Raw genomic sequence first — 21,975 nt, 5'->3', positions numbered from 1 at the left:
AGAGAACCCAATCGTTGAGATATTGTCAAAAGTCTAACACTGCTTCTTGACGCCAAACTCGGCCTACGGATTCTTAACTCGGCCTAACGCATTGAAACGCCAATGAATTCACTTCGGCCTATCGCATGAAGATAAAAATTGATTCGGTCGGAGCACTTCTTTTGTTTTTGGGAATAATGGGTGCAAACATTCATATCACGCGTTCTCATTGACTTCATTTCGTAGCTTATTAACTAAAGTATCATACCAAACGCATAATTGACTTGTTAACTCTGAAATCATGGATTTATTTGAAGTTTTCTGCTCAATAGGCCGAAAATGGGCGATTAGGCCGAAGTAGTTTTCTACCCTATCGCCTGAATTCTCGATGGAATTTCTATACAAATCACCTAAGATAAGAGTTGAAATTCTGCTCAGAATTATCTATACTGCTCTCGAAATATTCTTGAAATTCCATTAAAAATCAACTCAGTATTTCTTTGAAATTTTACCCTCAAGTTTCTCTTGAGAATTCATTCGAAATTATTTTAATAATTACCTTGAATTTAAATTTCATTACTGCTGTTATTAATATACGATCTTCAGGAATTACATTAGATCGATTACGCCGTAGAGTTATTTTGGAATGATCATCAGAATTCAATACCCTCGGAATATCCTTGGAATTATCATAACAACTCTCTAGAAATTCTTCTCAGAACTTTTTTCTGGACTACTCATTAGAATTGGACCAGAAATCCTTTCACAATCGTCACGAAATTTTTTCCTCAGAACAACCAAAAACTTCAACTCTAAACTCTCCCTAAAATTCACCTGGAGCTCTTCTCACAATAACATTTGAACTCTTCCTACATTTAACTCGGACTATTCAAAACTCATTTAAGCTTATTTCTAAAACTCCCTTGGAATACTGCTATGAAATACTTTGGTTTTTTTCTTTTTCTTCTTCTTCTTTCTCATCACATTTCAAGCTTATTGCTTATCGCATATTAGCTTATTGCGTGTTCTCAACTTAGTGTTCGAGATGCACTTCCACAGTTATCAATTGAGAGCTTTCGATGCCTGTACCATTTATGCATTAGTCTAATTGTGTGGCAAGTACAATCATAAATATACCCAGGGAAATCGAGAAATTTTCCGACCCAGAAAATTCCTAGACCGGATCGGGAATCGAACCCAGTCATTTGCAGCATGCTCTTGCTTTGAAGCTGCACCTTTACCGACTGAGCTAAGGGAGGCCTTTTGGTGTTATCCCTAGAATTTATTCTAATATCTCCTCAAAAGTCCTTTGAAAAGTTCATCAAAATTTTCTTAAACATTCTTCAAACTGACTGTATTATGAAATCTAGTCTACTCTAAAGGTTTCAAGTCAAGAATTTTTTTTCAGGAGGGAGGATGAAAATTCACGAAATTCACGGGCATTTCCCGTTGATTTCGGATTCTAAGATTTTTCCCGGATTTAACGATTACACTGACCAGTGGACCAGCCGGAATTTTTAAGTAAATACAGCAATTTTATCTTCGACTTCAGTATATTTACCATGTCTTCAAATTTTAAAGTTCTTTCAGAACCCTGAGTCATTTTTTCTGTTTTTTGAAGAAATTTCCTGATAAGATAATTAGACTCCAGAAATTTCCGCAAAATATAAAAAAAAGCTCAAGAGACTTCATTCATAGAAGTGTAGTAGTCTCAGATCTTGAAGTTTTTTCGATGCCTGATTTTCTTTATTACTTTTCGAGGAATCCATGACAGGTTTTCTTTTGGATTTTCTAAAACATCTTCTTAGGGTAAGAAAAATAATGCAAAGATTCTGAGTTTGCTAAACTTTTTTTAAGATCCCACACATGATGAGATTTTCAACATGTACTGGCATTTTGATGTAGCCATCCGGGGGGTTACATAACGAAATCGAAAATGAGCCATGTAACGCAAATGGGGAAGTTTTCAAACGCATATTTCTCAAAACCATTAATGAGAAATATGTCATGCAGTATGTCATTCGACTGAGAATGTATCCAGCCATTTTTTGGTGCATAGTACAAATAGTGAAAATAGTTAAACAATAAAGAACAATGTCACGAACTGATCAGAAGAGCGGACGGACTTTCGAGCAGATGCTTAAATTTGCCTCCCACAATTCTGAAAATTTTTCCAAAGAGTTGCCCACTGAGGAGAATTTCAAGGAAATTCCAAGGAAAATTCAAAGAAAATTGTATTTGGAGGATAGTTTCAACGAAATTTTTCAGGAATATTTCAATGGAATTGCGAGAAGTATTCTAAGTATATGTTGGTGATATTTTTCAGAGAATTCAGAGAAGCGTTCCAAGTCAATTTCTAGAATAATTCCATGAGAATTTCGAGAGAATAAAAAAAACCGAACGCTGAGGAGAACTTCAAGTGAATTTTCATTAGAAATTTTCGTTGAATATGGAATGGACTGGTCTGACACAGACAAACTGGCGTAACTATTTAAATAAATGTTCCTTAAATATATCGTCACGGAGTACGACGATCGAAAAGAAAGTGATTCTGAGGTCTTCAGAACTACTTGAAAGTTCCCAAAATTTTCATGAAGGTAATGAAATTCTTTTGTAGTTTGAGAAACTAGCCTGATTGCTGCTCACAATAATTCTCATCAAATGTTTAAACTTCTCTTAACTTTTTGGGGCTTCCTATAAAGTGTCCTGATTTTTTTTTCCAACTGACAACCTAATATCAAATCTGGTTTCTTTCAGGTTCATCTTCCAGTAGCAGCAAACGTGATGTAGATACAGACGATTACCAGCAATACATTAGGGTTGTACGCCTTTTATTGTACCTTCCAACAACCCCACTAACTGAGACCCTTTTTTATTTTTAGAAAAAGCAAGTCGCCTTGAATGGCGGAAGTCCCGGCAAGTCCTGGCTGGAAATATGGTCCAAGGAAACCCGCAAGAAGCAGCACTTCAACAAGGACAAACACCGGGATGCGGTCGGAGGAGGAGCGGCCTCCGGCATGCCAGTCTCGCCAACGATCAACGAATCGGCCTACAATCAGCTGCAGCAGTTGTACGATGTGAACAAACCGGGTGAAACGATCGGAACCATTCCGGCAGCGGAACTGGATTCCAATTTAAAGCAACTGCAAGCAGTCCCGTTCAAACCCATGCCGAGCGAAAACGAAGTGGATGCCAAACCACCGGTAGCTGCTGAAGTTCCGTTCAGACCGATGCCTTTGGGAATAATCAACGTCGAGAACGGTCCAGAACCAAGGAAGAATCTGCGAAGACGGAAAAATCCCAGCGGGAATGGCAGTCGGGACAAGGACAAGATATCCGCTGATTTGGCGGATGTCTCGTTGGATTGAAGAGAGCGAGTGGATGAGACTTGAAGAGTGTTATTTTATTTTAACCGGAATGAGCGAGGAGCGGAAAGGATGCGGATGTCGGGGTGAATGGGTTCTTCTCTAGCTTTTACTTCGGGATACAAGCGGCAGACTAGGGATGAGTACTTCTGTAAATACTGGTGTTTAGGATGTGATATCGACTATTTATGCTGCAATCGTAAACACACGAGGAAGTTAACTATTTATTTCAAGTAAGGTGAAACGAATAAAGCAATAAGGTGCAATTGGAAACCAAATCGGAAACACAGTTGGGCTTGGGAATACATTCAACTGCGATGTGGACAAGAAAGAAAAGCCTCCCGGAGAATGTGTTACGTTTTGAAACGGTAAAAAATGGGTGTTCTTTCGAAGCATTCCACGCACACATATTTGCCCAAGTCTATATTATTTTGAGCGATCATTAAAAAGAACTTTAAAATTAAACATTATCCACCTACCTTCCTTATCCGTACCCGCAGATTCAGCATCTTCTCATGCTCAGCATCGTGTTGATTTCCCAGATCGTCAACCGAATCTTGTCGATGATTTCCCGCAGCTGCTTGTTCTTCAGCATCACAATATCGATCAGCTCCCGGTTTTCCTGCATTGCTTTCTTGTACTCCTCCGTGTGAACCGGTTCCGACCGTTCCTGTTCGCCTTTCAATGGTATCAAGCTCTCCACGTGGGTATACTCCATTCCTTGCTGACAATTGTCGTTGCACTTATCGTACAGCAGTCGCAACCGCTTAAACAGTAACCGGATTGTCCGAAATTGCTCCTGAACCTTTGCCTTTTTATCGTTGCTCGAAGACAAACCCTGATTCGTTCCATTGGGCGGTTGTATCACCCGGAGTAATCCAAAAACTTCTTGAAAACGACTGACAATATCCTGCACAGTTTCCTGACCAATCCGACACAGCGTCAACAGATTGAACTCTTTCTGCTGCACGTTTGACGAAGCTTGAGGATTCACCACGGGACCAGCATTGGGTTGCCCGGGAGGAGCACCACCCACATTACCAGCAGCGGAAGTCGACGGACCACCAGTTGCTTGTCCACCGGATACCATTCCCAGCTGGGGAGATTGCTGCGCGCTTTGCTGCTGCTGCTGGGCTTGCCCTTGACCTGGCTGTTGTTGCTGCCCTTGACCGGTCCCTTGATTCGGATTAGGCTGCTGCTGGCCGGCCATCTGCTGTTGCTGTTGTTGTTGTTGAATGTTTTGACCCATACCCATGTCCGAAACACCCTGAGCTCCACCGGACTGAATCTGCTGCGGGTTCTGCATTACATTGCTCTGATTGAAACCTGCTGAGAGGAAAGAAATAAGATTCAACATTAGGCATTTGCCGAAAACTCCAGGTAGGTAAACAACAAACCCATCATTCCCATTTGATTGGAGACACCCATTTGATTCAGCTGTTGCTGCATCATCGGGTTGTTGAAGTTGCCACGGTGTCCGCTTGGGCTTTGGTAACCACTGGGGTACTGACTGGACATGCTTTTTGACGGTTTATAAAGCTAAATCACGATAATAATTTCACAAATTTTTCTGGAGCAACAAAAGTAAACACCGCAAATGTATGCCGGGATTTTAATTGCCACTGATGATGGTGGTGGTGCACTATCCGATGATGATGACGTTGATGTGTCAAAAATTAGAATATGTACACGCTAAGAAAAAAGTTGCATTAATGCTTAAAGATCAACCAGTTTCGAGAAAACCCGCACAATATGTCATATTCATAAAATTAATAAACACTGTTTACTCATCGGATGACACATTTATTGACAGACCACCCATTTACCCATTTATGAGTTAACCATAGTTTACCCATTAAATGAGGAGGGGCACTTTAAGCGGAAATGGGTATTTTTATACCCATTAATGGGTTTTCGCGAAACACCGTGTAGGGGAAATGCGGGTAATGTCGGCCTGAGTGTTCCTAATTTGGGCCCATACATAAATTCAGCAATCAACTAAATTTTCAATAGCAACCAAAAATATCCATTAGTAACGTCCCAATAACGCGTTCATCTATCACTCTGAAAAATCTTCACGTCCGATTTACGTGAAAACATAGGTGGTTTTCGTCCACCCTATTTTTCACGTAACTTTTACCGGAATTCACGTAGCCGATCAAAATCCAGCTCCGATTATATACGTGATTAGTCAGGTAAATAAGACCTGATTTTCACATACTGCTTACGTGAAATCGGGGTGAAAACTACTGGACAACTGGTAGCTTTTACGTGACATTCCGTTTTGTTTAAAATGCTTTTCACGTAAGTTGTACGTGAATTTTGAATGATAATAATGGAACGTATATATAAAAGCAGTCAATATTATGCAATTTTATCGGGCAGATATAAAATCCACGTGTTGAAATTAATGCTTATATCTACTCATAAAATTGTAAATTATTGACTAATTGATTAGGGGCTGTTCATAAGCTACGTAGACATTTTTTTTGGGTTTCTTGACCTCCCCGTCCCCCTTCGTAGACAATTGACCATACAAAATTTTTAAAATTTGTATGGGCCTTGGATAATTGTCACCCCCCTAAACTGTCTACGTAGTTTATGAACAGCCCCTTATTATGAGGTAGAAACATGTATGAGTTTTTTTTTATTTCTGACAAAATTTTAATAACTCTAGATAGAGCTAGAATTAGGGCCTAACAGCTTTTGTAAACAATGGCTTCTATCGATTATTTCTAGAAATTCAAGGCTCGCCCACGTAAACTAACATTCTCATCGGGTAGGGAAAGACTTCCCCTATCCGATGGTTATATTCGTCTGCGTGGGCATGCCTTGAGTTCCTAGAAATCATCGATAGAAGTCATTGTTTACAAAAGCTGTTACGCCCTAATTCCAGCTCTATCTAGAACTGTTTGCAGCGAGGTTTGCAGACTCAAAATGCTGATGCCACCGTCTGAAATTATAAAACTAGAAAAATGCGACATATAATCATAAATCAATTAATGTAAAAGAATCAAATTACCGTCCAATATTTGCAGCAAACTGCTGGAAAATTTTGAATCTTTGAAGTGTTCTTCCACCACGCTCTGTGACGCCATATTGATTTTGTTTGCGTACCTGAAAATCACGTACATTCCGTTTTGCGGAAATATCGAACTCCCAAACACAAATACACGAAACATGAATATGCGGTCGATTTCACCAACATTTTTAGTGAACATGACATGCAATGCAGGTCAAACATTTGAGATTTTCTGAATACAGATCAAGTATACGTGATAATTCACGTAAATCGGACATGAAGATTTTTTAGAGATTTAGAGATTAGATAAAATTGATAAATAGCAGATTTTTAGCGATGGGCCCAAATTAGGGACATGTGGGCCGACATTACCCTAAAGCCCTACAGTAAAAGTATGGACGTCTGTCAAAAGTTGTTCCAATCGAACCGTCAAAATGCACCGCTTTGCTCGATTGGAACAGCTTTTTTCAGTTTTGTGGTGACAGTCGTCCATACTTTTACTGTAGGGCTTTACATTACCCGCATTTCCCCTATATGATGGCATGAGCTTTTTTTACGGATGCCAGTCAGATCACTTATTTTTCATGGCTGCCAAAACAACTTTTTGTGCCTCCGCTTATCTATAGATATGGACTCTATAGTACGGTAAGAAAAAAGACCCAACGGCCAGTTCACTTTTACCTACTTTTGACTAGTTTGTCTCATTTTCTCCTTCTAATGCAAGGGGGGGAGGTGGCTGTCAAATACGAACAATCGTCGCCTACCTCGCATAACTGGTTCCAAACGTAAACAAGCCATAAGAAACCTACAGCGTTTGTTTACGTTTGGAACCAGTTTCATACAAGATGATCAGTAGGCTGATTTGACAGCACATCCCCCCCCAGTTCTAATGTTGTCAAAAACGGAGGAGCAAAACCACCCAACAGGGGTAGTAAAGTGTGGGAACCCAACGTTGAGTATAATCATATTTACCTACTGTTGGGTACAACTAACTTACGTTTGGTTAAAAAGCCAGTGGAAAATTCCATACGAACTGCACACAAGTAAATGAAAATTACCTTGACTCGCTTTACCTACTTTTGGGTTCCTGCACTATAGTGCCGAACTGAGTGAAAAGAACTTAATTTTGGGGACTTTTTTTTAACCGTGATACTTGACATAACTTGGTAGTGCCACAGAAAAACAAAACTACCCACCGCTTGGGTTTTGACGTTGGATAACGTCTTTCGGCAACATACGGGGGTACAAAATTGAAAACAGTCATTTTGGATGCGTTACGAAAAATTAAAAGATTTTGAACGATAATAACTCAACCGTCTCTCGATAGATTTACGAGATAATGGCATCAATCGATTGGAAATATTTCTAGCAATTTGCTGAATGTTTTAAAACTATTGATTTCATTCTGTAAACTATTGAAAAATGGTTAAAAGTAAACCATTGTCTAAAGATGGTGAAAATCGATTGATTTTTTTCTCCAACCGAGACATCAGATGCGAGTATCTGACACCTCTGATATTTTCTGTTCTACTATATAAGCGTCCAACAAGGTCGCCCGTTCCATCATTGTCTATCCGATCGTCGACCCAGTAGCAGAGCAGCAGAGCAGCAGTACCAGAGCAGCGGAAGCAGAGCAACGGCAGCAGAGCAGCGGCAGCAGAGCCTGGGGGCGAAAGGGCAACTATGCCGAGTGCGTTGGTGCCAGTGCTCCGGTATACTGGGCCGCCGTCATGGAATACCCAGCTGCTGCAGTTCTCAGTCGGTCGTATTCACCGTCTGCTCCACAAGGGCAACTACGCCGAGCGCGTTGGAAAAATGGCCCTTTTCAGGGCCACAACATTATCAAGAAAGAGTTTAACGATTAATTTTCTAATGCCTTTCCGACACTTCCTTCGGCATGATAGTGACACGCTTGGCGTGGATGGCACACAGATTGGTATCCTCGAACAGACCGACCAGATAGGCCTCGCTAGCTTCCTGCAGATCCATAACAGCTGAGCTCTGGAAGCGCAGATCGGTCTTGAAGTCCTGGGCAATTTCACGGACCAGACGTTGGAAAGGCAACTTTCGGATCAGCAGTTCGGTGGATTTCTGATAGCGACGGATCTCACGCAAGGCGACGGTGCCTGGCCGGTAGCGATGGGGCTTCTTTACACCTCCGGTGGCTGGAGCTCTCTTGCGAGCGGCCTTCGTTGCCAACTGCTTGCGAGGAGCCTTCGCTCCAGTAGACTTGCGAGCGGTCTGCTTAGTGCGAGCCATTTTCGTTGGTTGTGATGTATATTCAATGAGAGCACACTGTGGAATAAGAAAAAAACAATTCCATTCTCATTCCATGCGTTTGCTGTGTTCAACCAATCAGAAACGATGAAAGAACAAGAACACAACAACTAACAAAAAGAATTTAACCCTCGAGTAGGTATAAAAGAGCCAAAATTTGGAGTTTTGGATCACTTTCGTTTCAACCTCCATCGACGATACTTTTACCATATTAGAAAATGACTGGACGCGGCAAGGGAGGAAAAGGCCTTGGCAAAGGAGGAGCCTAGCGTAATCGAAAAGTGTTGCGTGACAACATCCAGGGCATCACTAAACCTGCAATCCGTCGTTTGGCTCGTCGTGGTGGAGTGAAGAGAATATCCGGTCTCATCTACGAAGAAACCAGAGGAGTGCTGAAGGTATTTCTGGAAAACGTTATTCGTGACGCCGTTACTTACACCGAAGTAAGACTGTTACCGCCATGGATGTCGTTTACGCTCTGAAGCGGCAGGGACGTACTCTGTACGGATTCGGGGGTTAATTTAGTATCATCGACTCAGAACAAAAAACCGGCCCTTTTCAGGGCCACCTTATAAATTTAAAAGTTGTTTTAGAATTGACTTTCTTGCCAGAATGTGAAAGGTTGAAGTGATGTGATGGAGCGTTCATCAATCTGCGGGTGTTAAGCTTAAATCAACGTAGGTCCTGCTGGTTACCGCTACTAATTCAGTACCGACAATATTCTGCATACATTTTGGTGTGGTAGTTCCAGATACGTCGTGCACTTCCGGAATCGAGAGAAGAAATTAATGAAAACGCCTGAGTTGTCCGAACGCGCTTTGGGGAAAGATATCGCAAAAGAGTTATTAAGGAATATTCCTAAAATATAATATACACAATTAAGTACAACACATAACAGACGTTATCCAACGCCAACCCTGCGGTCGTATCTAGTATACAACCCTTCCAACTTTTTTAAACTCAAATTTGAGTTATTTGACCTCTGCCCGTTTCATTTCCTCTCACTATTGTTGTCAAAAATAGAACGAAAGATTCGACTCAACCGTCTAGTTCCGTACGAGAAGCCAAAATTGAGTAATATGCGATATACCCAAATTTGAGTTAATTGAACTTAATTTTGGGTAGAAAAAATTGAAAATAACTTAGCGATGGGTAATTTTTTTGCCGTCCTTAAATGCAAACTACTTTGAGCCGGTTTACCCAAATTTGGCTTATCGTACGGAACATGGGAGATGAGTGAAAAGAACTTAATTTTGGGTTGTTTTGAATTTCTGTGTGTGGTCCGTTAACAGTGGACTTGCCTAAAGCCCTACAGTAAAAGTATGGACGACTGTCACCACAAAACTGAAAAAAGCTGTTCCAATCGAGCAAAGTGGTGTACCCCGCATAAACGCGAACCATAAATTGACCTTACCCAAAATGGTTAAAAATTGTTTATAATCCCTGCTAAACTTTAACTGAAATGATTATGGAACTTTACATGAACGTTTAATGATAAAGTTTCAACCTTATGTATTATGGTTTTTTGGAACTGGACCTTACAAATAATGGGTTGTTAAGAACCATTACCGTTCCAAATTCTTGTTTTCTCCAAACATTTTCGGAAAGAGAACTATATTAGAACCTTTTAACTTATGGTTTGAGAACTTTAATGGCAATGGTTATGGTAGTCAGTAAGGTCCACGAATGGTTTTGTAACATCGATCAACTTTATGTGGAATATATCGCGAATTGGTTGCCTGTAATTTTCTGATTACCAATTCACGATATATTCCACGTAAAGTTGAGCGATTATACAAAACCATTAATGGACCTTACTGACTACCATAACCATAACCATTAATGTTCTCAAATCATAACTAAAAACGTTCTTATATAGTTTTCTTTCTGAAAATGTATGGAGAAAACAAGAATTTGGAATGGTAATGGTTCTTAACAACCCATTATTTGTAAGGTCCAGTTCCAAAAAACCATAATACATAAGGTTGAAACTTTATCATTAAACGTTCATGTAAAGTTCCATAACCATTTCAGTTAAAGTTTAGCAGGGATTATAAACAATTTTTAACCATTTTGGGTAAGGTCAATTTATGGTTCGCGTTTATGCGGGGTATTTTGACGGTTCGATTGGAACAACTTTTGACAGACGTCCATACTTTTACTGTAGGGCTTTAGACTTGCCGGGTGGGGTGAACAGAAGAAGAAGAAGAATTCACTTGTAACATAATATTATCATGCTACTACAATTTACACAGGACACCTGCATTTTTCAAATCCACAATTTATTAATATATTGATTAATATATTATAACCTCCGCACGAAAAAGGTGAGTTGTACTTGATTTTTGTGTCGCCAAATGCCATGTGGAAGCATGTAATCCAATATTCTCTCCTTCAAACCACGCAGGTGTAATGGGTGTCCGTGGGTTGACGACCTATATTGCAGCGAATGCGGAACGCTTCCTGGAACCGTACGAGCTGCACGACACAGATCTGGTCATCGATGGAGACAATCTGTGCATCCAGCTGTTTGTGCGCTCGGAGGAGCGTATGGGCGCATTCGGGGGAAACTATGACCACTACTTCCGGGCCGTAGTGGACTTTTTCGAGCTACTGAAAAAGTGTGCAGTTAGAGCGTGGGTTCTGCTGGACGGAGGCTACGAACGGAGCAAGCTGAAAACGGTTCGAAGTCGGCTATTGGGGAGGATCCATTTTGTGAAAAACGTGCGACCCGGATCTAATCGGTTGATCATTCCGCTGTTCATCAGGGAAGTGTTTGTTGATGCTTTGAGGGCGGTGAAGGTTCCTTTTATGCGGTGCTTGTTCGAGGCGGACAATGAGGTTGCGATTTTGGCTAGGAAGTTGGACTGTCCAGTGCTGAGTTATGATAGCGACTTCTATATTCACAACGTGAAGTATATTCCGTACGTGACGGTGAACCATAAGATCTACCGGAAGGTGGTTGCAGATGAGGGAAAGTACGAGATAGAGCTGGTGGGCGGAAAGAAACGTCCCAATCGGGTCCTGGCCAAGCAAGGTGATGGACCGTTGGAGGAGGACAACGTTAAAGAGTCGTTCTGCTATTTGGATTGTTCGATGTACACGATAGAGAACCTGATTGGTTCGGACGAGCGGTTGAAGCCGGAAATGCTCCCGTTGTTTGCTGCCCTGTTGGGCAACGATTACATCAGCCGCGGTATTTTATCGAGATTCTACGCCTCGATGAAGGTAGGCAAGATTAGTAGAAAGGTGGTGGGCCATCAGCGTAGGGTGGTTGCTATTTTGAAATGGCTCAAGCACCATTCACTGAAATCTGCCACTACGACTATCGTTAATCAAGTGCGGGAAAAGAATCGAGATGGTCTGCTGAGGCAGCTGGAGGGAGCCATGTATGGGTATAATTGTGAGGAATGCACTTCGTACGGGTATTTTGGTTTCGTGGAGGAAGAACATGAGGAAGCAGGTGCGGGTAAATTTCGAGAATATCTTGAACAAAGCACAGCGGAAGATGAAGTGAAACTAGTAGTAGAAGCAGCTGCAGACGAGCTGGTTGAGTCGGACGGTGAAGTGGTGGCATCAGACGATGGCGGTTCTGAGAAGAATGTAAGTTTAAACTTAGGAGTCGTCTCGTCAGAGTGTGTTGAACTTTCGTTTATGTTTCGTTTGCGCTAAAGCTATAATTTGCATTGACTAATGCTCTGATTTTTCTTTCGATTTGCAGAACCAATCTGGAGAAGAATCTTCCGATGAAGAAGAGGACAGTGAATTAACGGCAGACAATGCTTTCAACTGGGAACCGTGGCTGTTGGATATTTACCAAGCAGCTTTGACGCCACGATTTGTGGTAGATTTATACCATTCAAGTCAGTACATCAATTATCCCCAGGTGGAAGACCTAAACCAACCGGATAGCAACGAAATTTGCTATGAACTATTGAAGCACATTTTCGCTCTCCTGAAAAGTGGCAAGAGGGCGACCAATTTCCGGTATCTGACGAGATGCGAACGGGTGGCGCAGCTCCGGTGGTTGAAGTTTGAAAATGTTGAACTGCCACGGGAGATAAGCTTCAATCCGAACAAGGACAGAAATATGCCCCTTCTGAAGGTGGTGTTCGAAGATTTCGCTAATCAAAAGGAAATCTTCGAAGCGATTCCCCTGCTACCAGTCAATATTCAGTTGTACTTCCTCAGTGTGATTTTTTGGATCACAAAAATTGACACCGTAACATGTGCCCACGTGCATGCTTTAATCGTTTGTCTGATTCAGCTGCAAATGATTGACAAACGGCTACCGAACAAATCACGAGATGCCAACGTGTTTCAACGGAACCAGAAATCGTACCTGGAAAACCAGCGGAAATCTTTCCGAAAAACCGAAATCTCCGTCCAGGAATCCCTTTCGAAAACGACAATTAAAAAGTTGTCCACTGCCATTGGCAAACCGGAGGCGATTTTGACCTACGACCTTCTGCTGCCGCATTTCTCCATCAACGATCGTCACCTTCGAAAACACGGCGAACTGGATCGCCCCACGGCGCACGTCTTTGCGCAACTGCAAGCCGTCGTGTTGAATTTGTTCACATTGAATGGCCTCCTGAGGCACCCGTTCGAACCCACCCGAATGCACGAATGCTACAATGGGGTATTCTTGCAAAATATCTACCATGCGGTCCGCTCCCGCCAGGATACGATGGAGTACATCCGGGGGACCGTGTTCCGGTACTCGGCGACAATGTTCGCCATCCATCGACTGCTGTACGAATGGGTGGTACGACTGGTGCCGCAGCTGGAAGCGCGCAATGGAACCGCTAGGGCAACGAAGGGAGCTCGGAAGGCGAAGCAACAGCAGAGGAAGCGGGAGCCAACGAAGCAGCAGGTGGCGGACAATGATTGCTTGCTGGAAGGAGACGGCGAGTCTAGTGACGATAAGGACGAAGAGGGTGAATTGTATAATGACTTGAATAATCAGTTCAGTCAGCTGTTGCTGAGCGGTCAGTAAACCTAGAGTAAGGTGAGTTTTGGAACTTTTTTTTTTTTTTTGAATTTGTGTTAGGGCAGGTTGATAAATGCGAATTTGTTCGGGAATACAAGAAGTAGAGTCGTCTTATGTTGTATTTATTGGTTACATTTGCCATACGAGGTTAAAGTGTCGCTCAGAGTAGTCTACAGGGTTGGCCCAAATAAGTGAAGCAAACATAAAAAGGCATAACTTTGAATCGGAATGATCTTTTCCTAACAGTTCAAATCGGTCACTGTTAGCTTTTATGGTTGCTTTTAGTCTTTTCGGGAAGGCATCACACCTGATGTTAAGGAATTTCATTTTATATTTTTTGCAAAGTTGTCTTGAATTTCTCATTCTTTATTGGCTTGGGGTTCTGAAACATGCGAATACCCCTAGTTAAGTCGAGCACCGTAAAATATTGACCTTTTCCTAGTCTATCTAGGATCCACTGGAGTTTTCACTTTTCGATAGTCAACAACAATACGATACTATCGCTTCCCAGAGTTGTCGAGTTTTTTTGGGTGAGGTCCAATGTGAAGAGGACTCTGATTATGCCGCTGTCCAACATCATTTGCACCAATTGACTGAGGATGATGAGCATTTGAAAATGTTTGTTTAAATTCTAGTAGTTTTCCTATCTGATTAAGGACCTCATTGTTATATTCGGTTCCTTGATCAGATCTTAGTTCTAAGAAGTTTCCATATATCAATATAAAATTATCCACTAAAGGTCTAGATTTTTTTTCATTTCGTTTCTTTGGTAGGTTCAAAAAATGTGATAACAACTCAACGGAGCCGAGTAACATAGACTGCAAAAAAATTGTATTCAAAATACATATTAATACGAATTCTTCTTCTTGGGCAGTGACTTAGCGACTCTCGCCCGCGCTCGCAACTTCATCCTTTCCTGAATCTGTCCGTCTTCCTCTTTGAACCTGGTATTTTGCTATTGTTTCCGGACGTCGTTTTCAGTTGTTCAGTTGCTATGGGGTAGTCGCGTCCATTTCGACCTCATTTTCCTCCAACACATCCAACCCTTTCTTTCGACTGTTTCCTAGTTTACTGTATATGTCAGCAATCAGTGCATCTAAGATTTTCTTAATTTTCTTAACTGATTTACCCTACCCTACTGATTTTCATCTTCGTGTGTTTCAGTTTCTTCGAATTGGCTTCTAGGACTTACAGTGTATCTCAAAATTGATCATACACCATAGAAGATCTTTTTTAAACATGGTTAATAGACGTATTTTTTCAAATCGTGGCTGGTGATTGAACAGATGTTTATTGATTTATTGCTATAATTTTGGTCTTTATTGGAGGAGCCTGTATGAGATTAGATTTATTTTAGTAAAACGCTCGAATTTCACCTAGTGGACGAATTTTAGTAGAATCATTGGCAGATGAATGATATTTTTCTGACTAAAAATCAGCAAAATTTCAAGAAGTTATGTTCATTTTATTTCAAGAAAATAAGGTTTTTCAAGAAAAGGTGTTTTCCTTAAATTGCTCTAACTTTTTGTAAACTCAACCAAATATACCCAATACTAAGCCAATAATTGATAAATGTATGCTGAGTCAGCTGCCAAAAAATCAGAGACATATCTTGTGCTTTTAGAGCCGTTTTTTCTAAAATTTAAGTACTGCTGTACGATCATTTTTAAGATACACTGTACGTTAACTTTTGCAATATGTCTCATGTCAAGTCCTACCATTTAAAATTCCATTGTCATTATCAGAACCACATTATACTGCCGATACTCGCATAATTGTCCCATCTTTGCTTGATTTCCTATTCATATGGGACAGTTATGCTTTTATGGACAGTATAGTAGGTACCAACTTTGCTGTAATTTCTATTACAAATGCTTGAAATGCACGTAAATTGTCAATTAAATGTTGGTGTACAATTAATTGTTTCTTCCCAGGCTCCTCAGACGGGAAAATACCACGCAGGATAATTACAAAGCATGGGGTCTGAGGTGCCTGCGTTTAGCGTGCGGGAGAAAATCATTAAAGGAGAGGAGCTGGGGTTTCGATGGTACAACTGCCACCTCACGACATCTAGCAACATGGACAACTTCTCCTCTCACTACTGCTGTAAATTCTGGTAGTCAAAATTACTGGTAAGCACATTTTTTAGGAGACACTCAGTTTTCCTGTTTTGCATCTTGCATCTTTCTTGCTCAAATACCCGAAACAACCTGTTGACCTCTTGTCTGGTGTGTCTCATAGCATAGATGAATTTTGAATTGATGTAATTAAGTAAGTTTACATCTTCACTACCAACACCTTTCTCTAATAGGAAGCTGGGTCCACTATCTGGAAGAATGACAACAAAGAAACGAGGATAGATGACTTAAGTACCACAAGTACTTCGAAGACTTTTTAAAAAAAGAACTACTCCCTAAGATGGTCAGAACAATAATGAATCAATTTTATTTCGATTCAAAACATACAAGCTATTCCTACAATCATAATTGATTACCTAGCACTTCTATCTGAAGGATCAGTTACTTGGTGGTGCCATGTCTGTCGTCGTCGATGTTCGTTGTTGCCGCGTGTGCTACTCCGTCAGCAGATTTGGTAGATGTCGTTTGCTTGGTCAAGAAAGGAATGATGAGGGTTGCATTTGTTGGTGTGGTTCGTGATTGTTCTTTCTAGCGTGGTCAGTGCATTTGCTAGCTGTTGTTGTTGTTGTTGTTGGATATGGTGTAGGTGATGGTCTAAGTCTTTTGTCGCTGGTGAAGAGAGGTGTTTGACTACTCCCCCCTTTGAGAAAGAATCGTCCCGATTCGTTATTGCTGCTGATCTGCTGGGTTTTTCAATGCGGTGTATCTCGATGTCTTCTGCAGCGTCTAACGGCAGTTGAGCTTCTGGAATATTGTTTTCCTAGCTGTGAATAGAGCAATAACTATCATGGTTACGAGGCTCAGGGTTGAGATCGTAATTGACGAGTACGTCTTAATATTGTGACTGAACGTGAAGTTTTCCAGTAGGTCTCGATTCTTGATATCGATTTCCTCTAGGCGCAGAATTGGCTCAAAATGACTTTCTGTTATCGAAAGACCATCTACAGGTGATACTACTGGTTGTTCCGTCACGATTAGTTCGTTATTTTCGAACTTCGACTCGGTTAACTGAACCGAACAGTTATGGAATTCTATAAGGTATGTTCCACTCACTTAACTCTTTCTGTTTGTGATTCCACAGGTTGAGTTGACCGTCAGCGACTCGAGTTGTTTAAGCACAACGAGACTTCCCTTGACGAGTTTTACTTCTGAATGATTGGTATAGTCGGTGAAGGAGCAATTAGCTGATTGCCCGTCGAGCAGCTTCGAAATGCATGAATGGCTAGTAATATTGAACAAATTTTTCCGGATTACACAATCTCCTCCTCTGGATGCGTTTGCATTCCTTGATGACGATGAATGTTGCTTTGCTACTCCGCATGGCATGAGGCGAACGAATCCTTAAAATCTTGTTCCCTACTGGCAAAGCTTTTAAATAAAAGTTTTCGGAAATTGAGTTTTCCATTAACGGAATAGAAATTAAGAAAATAATTGTTGAATGGTTGTGGTAAGCTGCAAGTTCCAAGTAGTCATAGGTTTCTTCTAGTGTGTTTAGCATAACTTCTTTCTATTCTTATCTTTTAACAGCAAAATCTAGTTCCTGAGAGGACAAAATATGTTTGGAAATGACTTTCAGTTTTGCTAATTTAATGGCTTCAAATATATCTTCTAGGTGGGATTTCAAAAGATCTAGATTAAAATGAATTTTAAGGGTCTCTCTCTCAATACAATAAAATGTTTTCCTGCTATATCGTTTCTGGCTGAAATGAGGTTTTTACAGATTTGCTGCTGCTGTTTTTCTAATTGTTTTATAATCCGGTTTATTCTATCTTGAAACTTAAAGTTAATCTGACGTTGTTCATTGTTTTCGTGGATCAAAATGTTCGTGTTCACGGTCAAGTCTTGTAAATTTTTTGAAATGTCTATTAAGTCGTTCTCGTCGAGGTTACCGGTTATGGCTTTAATACCGGATCCTAAAAAGTTGAACAATCCTCTTTTCACTCTATGTCTAGGTTGAAGTTCAGTGAAGAGTAATAGAGTATTGCTTAACTTTGTATCTCTAAAAGCTCAGTAATGTCGGTATAGTTTCCGAGAGAGTTGATTCCATTAATAATCGTTTTGAGCTTCCTGGAAATAGGCTCATAGATCTCTAAGTTAATGACGTCGAAAAGTCTATGCTCACTTTTTTTTAAACTGTAGCCGCCTTGAAGGGTAAGGAGTCCGGGATTAGGGGCTAGATTAGTAATTTGTATATATTTTGCCGATGCGGGGCTCTCCAGGAGAAGCGACAGGATGATGATATATAGAGTGGTGCGCAGCTCCATCTGAAAGTAGGAAAAATGTGCTTATTTAATTAGAATAAAATGTCTATTTATCTTCTCATTTGGCGTAATCTTGCTTTGTGAAGTTTGTGCTCCTTTTCGTCTGTATAGGTTTGTTGTCTGTCAGCCATAACTTTGACAGGGATGAATTGCTCTTTTGTTTTGGATTTAATTCCGTGTACACGATTAAGTACTTCCGTTCTTATCTCTAATGTTGGAGGGTTTTCCTTGCCAATGTTGTAGTATTCGTGTAGTACGGTTTCGTCGTAAAGTTTGTTCCTGGCTTCAATCATTGCGTTCATATCCAAGGGTCGTTCCATCTCGTTTTTCAGGCCGTAAAATACTTCGCGTGGCTTCAGCTTTGTAGATGAATGAATAGAGTTATTATAGAGCGTGCAGGCAATAAGAAATGTTTCCTTGTTGGTTAGGTTTTCGAATTTTTGTTTGTTAGTTCTAAAAATTTAGGCAATTGTGGAGTGAATTCGTTCCACAATGCCATTAACGTGACTGTAGTTTGAGGGTGTGAAGTATTGTTGGATGCGAAGGTCATAAAGAAGCCCTCTCACCTCGATTGATGTTAGTGCTGGTTCGTTGTCCGACACTATCAACTTGGGTGTTCCGTATATCGAAAAGTATTTTAGCAAGGCTTTGCGGATGTCAGAAATACACCGGGATTTTATGGGAAGAAGAGTTCCAAACCTTGATAGTTTATCAACTACGGAGAGAAACAAATTATATGATCTGTAATTTCTGAAAAAGTTTGAGCGTTAGGTGGTATAGCTGATCGCGCTTTTCCACTCAATTTGGTTTTCAGAAATCTAATTCCTGTGGCAATGTGCTCTTGGGGATTCACATCTGCAAACAATCCGACCGGATCTAGAAATGTATCAAGTCCAGTAGGTGAACCGTCATAATTTTGTATCAACGCTGTCGAACCGTGTTGGTGCTGCGAGGGGTTCGGCGGGGTGAGCCATGATTCCTGTATTTCGTTTCTGTCTAACTTGGTTTTCGTTAGTAATTTTGTTGTTAATGGAGTTTCGTTGGTAATTTTGTTGTTAATGGATTTCTTAAGATTATTATACAGTTTTAATAGCGTTTGTACGTCTTGCTCAATCGCTTCTGACATTTAAAAAAATATAACTGAACTAAAAACTATACACTATTCTTGCATTAATTTCCACTTACTTCCATTCATCATCATGAATTTGACTGCTTTGAGTGCGATGCTACTTTGATACCTCTCGATCCTTGGCCAGGTCGTCTAAAAATCCCGCTTGCTGGTACTCCGACAAGGGTCTCTCCTGCAGTTGAATTATAAATCTTTTTTTTATCGTGTTGCACTAATTTTCATTCCACTATTCCATCTGCACAGCTGCACTTAATTCACTTCCTTTAAATCGACTATTACGACATCGATGTAACAGTACCAGCGTTGTTTGCTTTCGACGCACTGGAATCGTTAACCTCAGAAATTTGATAAGTTACCTGAGTTGTGGTTCGTTTGACACTGCTTGTTGTTTCGGTAGACTGTTTTTCACATTTTTGCGATCACTTTTGAAAATGTTTGTTAGGCGTCCGCCACTGATTTCGCTGCTTTCAGTGCTTGTTTTCTTGTGTGCCCTTTATAGAGCCTGAACAGCGTAATTAACAGTTGAATGGTCACTAGCGCTAAGATAAGGTTCAGCTTAAAGTCGTGTTGCGTGTGGAGTTCTTCGTGTATCTACAGTTGACTTAACACCGCAACCTGGGGGTCTCCGGATATTTCTGTTTTTTTGGATTGAGTTTTTCCCATTTTCCGAGATATCTTCTTCACTATCACTTAAAGTTCAGCTGTTAACTTGCACTTAAGCTCAACTGTTCGCGGTACTTTTACTAAGTCGGCTTTTTACTAAGTTCAATTGAATTTTGAACTTAGGCTGTCTACGGTCAGCCATGTAATCGAGTGAAGAGACCCTCTCAACTTGATGGTTAAAACGTTAATCATTGTTTATTCAAATTCTTGACCTAACCTAGCTCTTATTTACTGGAGGTATCCGAATTCTTATATATTGAGTAACCAATCAGTGATCGATGCACGGATCGCGAGAGGGAGAATATGCTAACGAGAACGCGCATAGTCGCCACCACATGCGGCATGGGAACAGCCATAGAGTAATAACTCTGTAAAATGACACTTTGTTATTGAAAGTGCTTATGCAATGCAACGGCCATCGACTCGACGGGTTGCTAACTGAAAGGGTCTAGAATTCGACTCAGCATGAAACAACGTGTGAGTTCTGTTGAACTTAGGCATGATTCGATGACATGTGTGAAGCACATGCCTTACCAGCTGTTGTGTGCATTTACCATGGGTTTCGGATTTAATAACCGAACCACGAAAGTTGATCTTCGGATTCTTCCACTTGGTACTAGCTTGTCTTGAGGGACCGTGATATGCTTTTAACCCTTAAATGCATGATTTTTTATTTTGTGGTGATTTTTTTTTCTTGTAGTATATATTGTTCTTACTATTAAAATGTTGTTTCACCATGTTTAAAGACCAACATAGGTATGTTGCCAAATGGCAACACTATGCATTTAAGGGTTAAAGGCAGAATGCCCAATATAAGCTATATACAACAATTCCTCATCCCTTTAAGTCTTCGATTCGGTTTTAGCCGACTGTAGTAAATCAAGTAAATTAGTAGAATTCTTAATTTATCCAGAAAAAAAAATATTTCAAAATGGTACAATGCAACGAACCCGACAGCACCGAAATAACCTGTTGAATCATAAATATAATCTTCGAACTTATTTGCATTTTCGCCTGCTTATTTTCTTCGTGATTTCTCTTCCGCATCTGTTCTACCCTGTCTATTGACGATCGATTTGGATCCTCTTGCCTACCCTCATAGGCTCTTTCTGCGGCTTCGTACGACGCCTCGTCCTCTGCATCACCATTTGGCTGATCTTTCACGGTGCTATCAGGTTCTTCTGGTACATCTGGTTTTCGCAAGGTGATTATGATGTTGGGGTATCGCCATTCGACGACCCTCCTTATTTGCGACCGGTGCGCCATTAGGATAACGTGCCCAATTTGTACCGCAGCGGGATTTGACCTTTGTCAACCCGACAAACGCCGTCCGGAATTTGCATGCAACCTGCAAGATCGGCGATCTTCTTACCGCACAGCACTGATCTGAACCACCTCCAGCTGTTGAACTGTACACGTTATTTTAAAACTACCCAAATTTGGGTAGAATCCACCCAGATTGGTCAAAACTGAACCTACCCAAAAATGGGTAAACTATGTTGGGAGTGACAAGTTGACAAATTGACAACATCTACATGAATCCGATCGACTTTGTTCATTTGTCAACTTGTCGCTCCTAACATAGTTTACCCATTTTTGGGTAGGTTTAGTTTTGACAGATCTGGGTGGATTCTACACAAATTTGGGTAGTTTTGAAATAGCGTGTAAGGTAAGTACAAATCACTGCTAATAGACCACACTGACTAAACTAAATAAAAGAAATAACACTTTTATTAATCAGAACAAGAACAAAAATCATCAATTGGCAAATCAAAGTTGGCACTCGTGGAGAATAGAAGAACTATGAAAGTGATGATGGTGAAAAGTTGTTCCTCTATCTGTTAGTATTAGCCACTTGGCTTTCGGTATGATAAAATCAACTCAACTGCTCGCCTCCGTGTCAGAACTAAGAATCATTTTATTACTTCTCTCTTATGCTAACTTAACCTACCTAGCGGTGGCGGACGTGACCCTTTCTGCTGGATCAGCACAAACTGCGTTCGCTGCCCGAGTGGCGTGATCGCGTTTATGCTGACCTTTTTGTTTACATACATTTTATCGTCCGTCTGCGCATTGCTTGCGCAGGGCCGTATCCACCACACGCCCTATCCGAATGAAATTTAAAAATTTATTCAACAGAATAAGTTT

The 21,975-nt window shown here is 40.8% G+C and overlaps 4 protein-coding genes across 7 annotated transcripts in view; 2 read left to right on the top strand and 2 right to left on the bottom strand.

Moving 5' to 3' along the window:
- Window positions 1-3,622, top strand: part of snsl (snustorr snarlik) — a 61,314-nt gene extending 57,692 nt beyond the window's left edge. Inside the window, exons 4-5 of the mRNA XM_065227589.1 lie at window positions 2,737-2,798; window positions 2,862-3,622. Coding sequence (XP_065083661.1) covers window positions 2,737-2,798; window positions 2,862-3,347 — 548 coding nt within the window. The 3' untranslated portion in view covers window positions 3,348-3,622. The remainder of the gene's footprint in view (window positions 1-2,736; window positions 2,799-2,861) is intronic.
- A 130-nt stretch (window positions 3,623-3,752) lies between these two features.
- Window positions 3,753-4,945, bottom strand: MED30 (Mediator complex subunit 30). 2 transcript variants are annotated; one of them, XM_065227575.1, is made up of 2 exons: window positions 4,742-4,945; window positions 3,753-4,673 (listed from the first exon to the last, which is right to left on the bottom strand). In XM_065227575.1, exons 1-2 carry the CDS (start codon window positions 4,860-4,862, stop codon window positions 3,847-3,849), a joined length of 948 nt encoding a protein of 315 aa, XP_065083647.1. In that variant the 5' UTR covers window positions 4,863-4,945; the 3' UTR covers window positions 3,753-3,846. The 2 variants fall into 2 exon arrangements, with proteins under 2 accessions (XP_065083647.1, XP_065083648.1); XM_065227576.1 differs by having other exon boundaries at window positions 3,753-4,670; window positions 4,742-4,943.
- A 3,290-nt stretch (window positions 4,946-8,235) lies between these two features.
- LOC135705801 (histone H3-like) lies at window positions 8,236-8,625 on the bottom strand. Its single transcript, XM_065227651.1, has one exon. It carries the CDS (start codon window positions 8,623-8,625, stop codon window positions 8,236-8,238), a length of 390 nt encoding a protein of 129 aa, XP_065083723.1.
- A 2,249-nt stretch (window positions 8,626-10,874) lies between these two features.
- Window positions 10,875-21,575, top strand: ast (protein asteroid). 3 transcript variants are annotated; one of them, XM_065227496.1, is made up of 4 exons: window positions 10,875-10,970; window positions 11,051-12,246; window positions 12,365-13,654; window positions 20,930-21,575. In XM_065227496.1, exons 2-3 carry the CDS (start codon window positions 11,056-11,058, stop codon window positions 13,640-13,642), a joined length of 2,469 nt encoding a protein of 822 aa, XP_065083568.1. In that variant the 5' UTR covers window positions 10,875-10,970; window positions 11,051-11,055; the 3' UTR covers window positions 13,643-13,654; window positions 20,930-21,575. The 3 variants fall into 3 exon arrangements, with proteins under 3 accessions (XP_065083568.1, XP_065083567.1, XP_065083566.1); XM_065227495.1 differs by lacking the exon at window positions 20,930-21,575 and adding an exon at window positions 14,410-14,445; XM_065227494.1 differs by lacking the exon at window positions 20,930-21,575 and having other exon boundaries at window positions 12,365-14,864.
- The last annotated feature ends 400 nt before the right edge of the window (window positions 21,576-21,975 follow it).

The sequence above is a fragment of the Ochlerotatus camptorhynchus genome, unplaced genomic scaffold (genome assembly GCF_037179485.1).
Source record: "Ochlerotatus camptorhynchus isolate MF236.1 unplaced genomic scaffold, CSIRO-AGI_Acam_v1.1 ptg000274l, whole genome shotgun sequence".
Classification (NCBI taxonomy): domain Eukaryota; kingdom Metazoa; phylum Arthropoda; class Insecta; order Diptera; family Culicidae; genus Ochlerotatus; species Ochlerotatus camptorhynchus.
This window is presented reverse-complemented; position numbering and strand designations above follow the sequence as displayed.

What these genes read in the sequence shown, in the direction of transcription:
- MED30 (XM_065227575.1), bottom strand. Translation starts at nt 4,862, where the DNA reads ATGTCCAGTCAGTACCCCAGTGGTTACCAAAGCCCAAGCGGACACCGT. An exon ending in CAATCAAATGGGAATGATGG is followed by an intron (nt 4,674 to 4,741) that starts GTTTGTTGTTTA and finishes CTTTCCTCTCAG; the next exon opens with CAGGTTTCAATCAGAGCAAT.
- LOC135705801 (XM_065227651.1), bottom strand. Translation starts at nt 8,625, where the DNA reads ATGGCTCGCACTAAGCAGACCGCTCGCAAGTCTACTGGAGCGAAGGCT.
- ast (XM_065227496.1), top strand. Translation starts at nt 11,056, where the DNA reads ATGGGTGTCCGTGGGTTGACGACCTATATTGCAGCGAATGCGGAACGC. An exon ending in ATGGCGGTTCTGAGAAGAAT is followed by an intron (nt 12,247 to 12,364) that starts GTAAGTTTAAAC and finishes TTCGATTTGCAG; the next exon opens with AACCAATCTGGAGAAGAATC.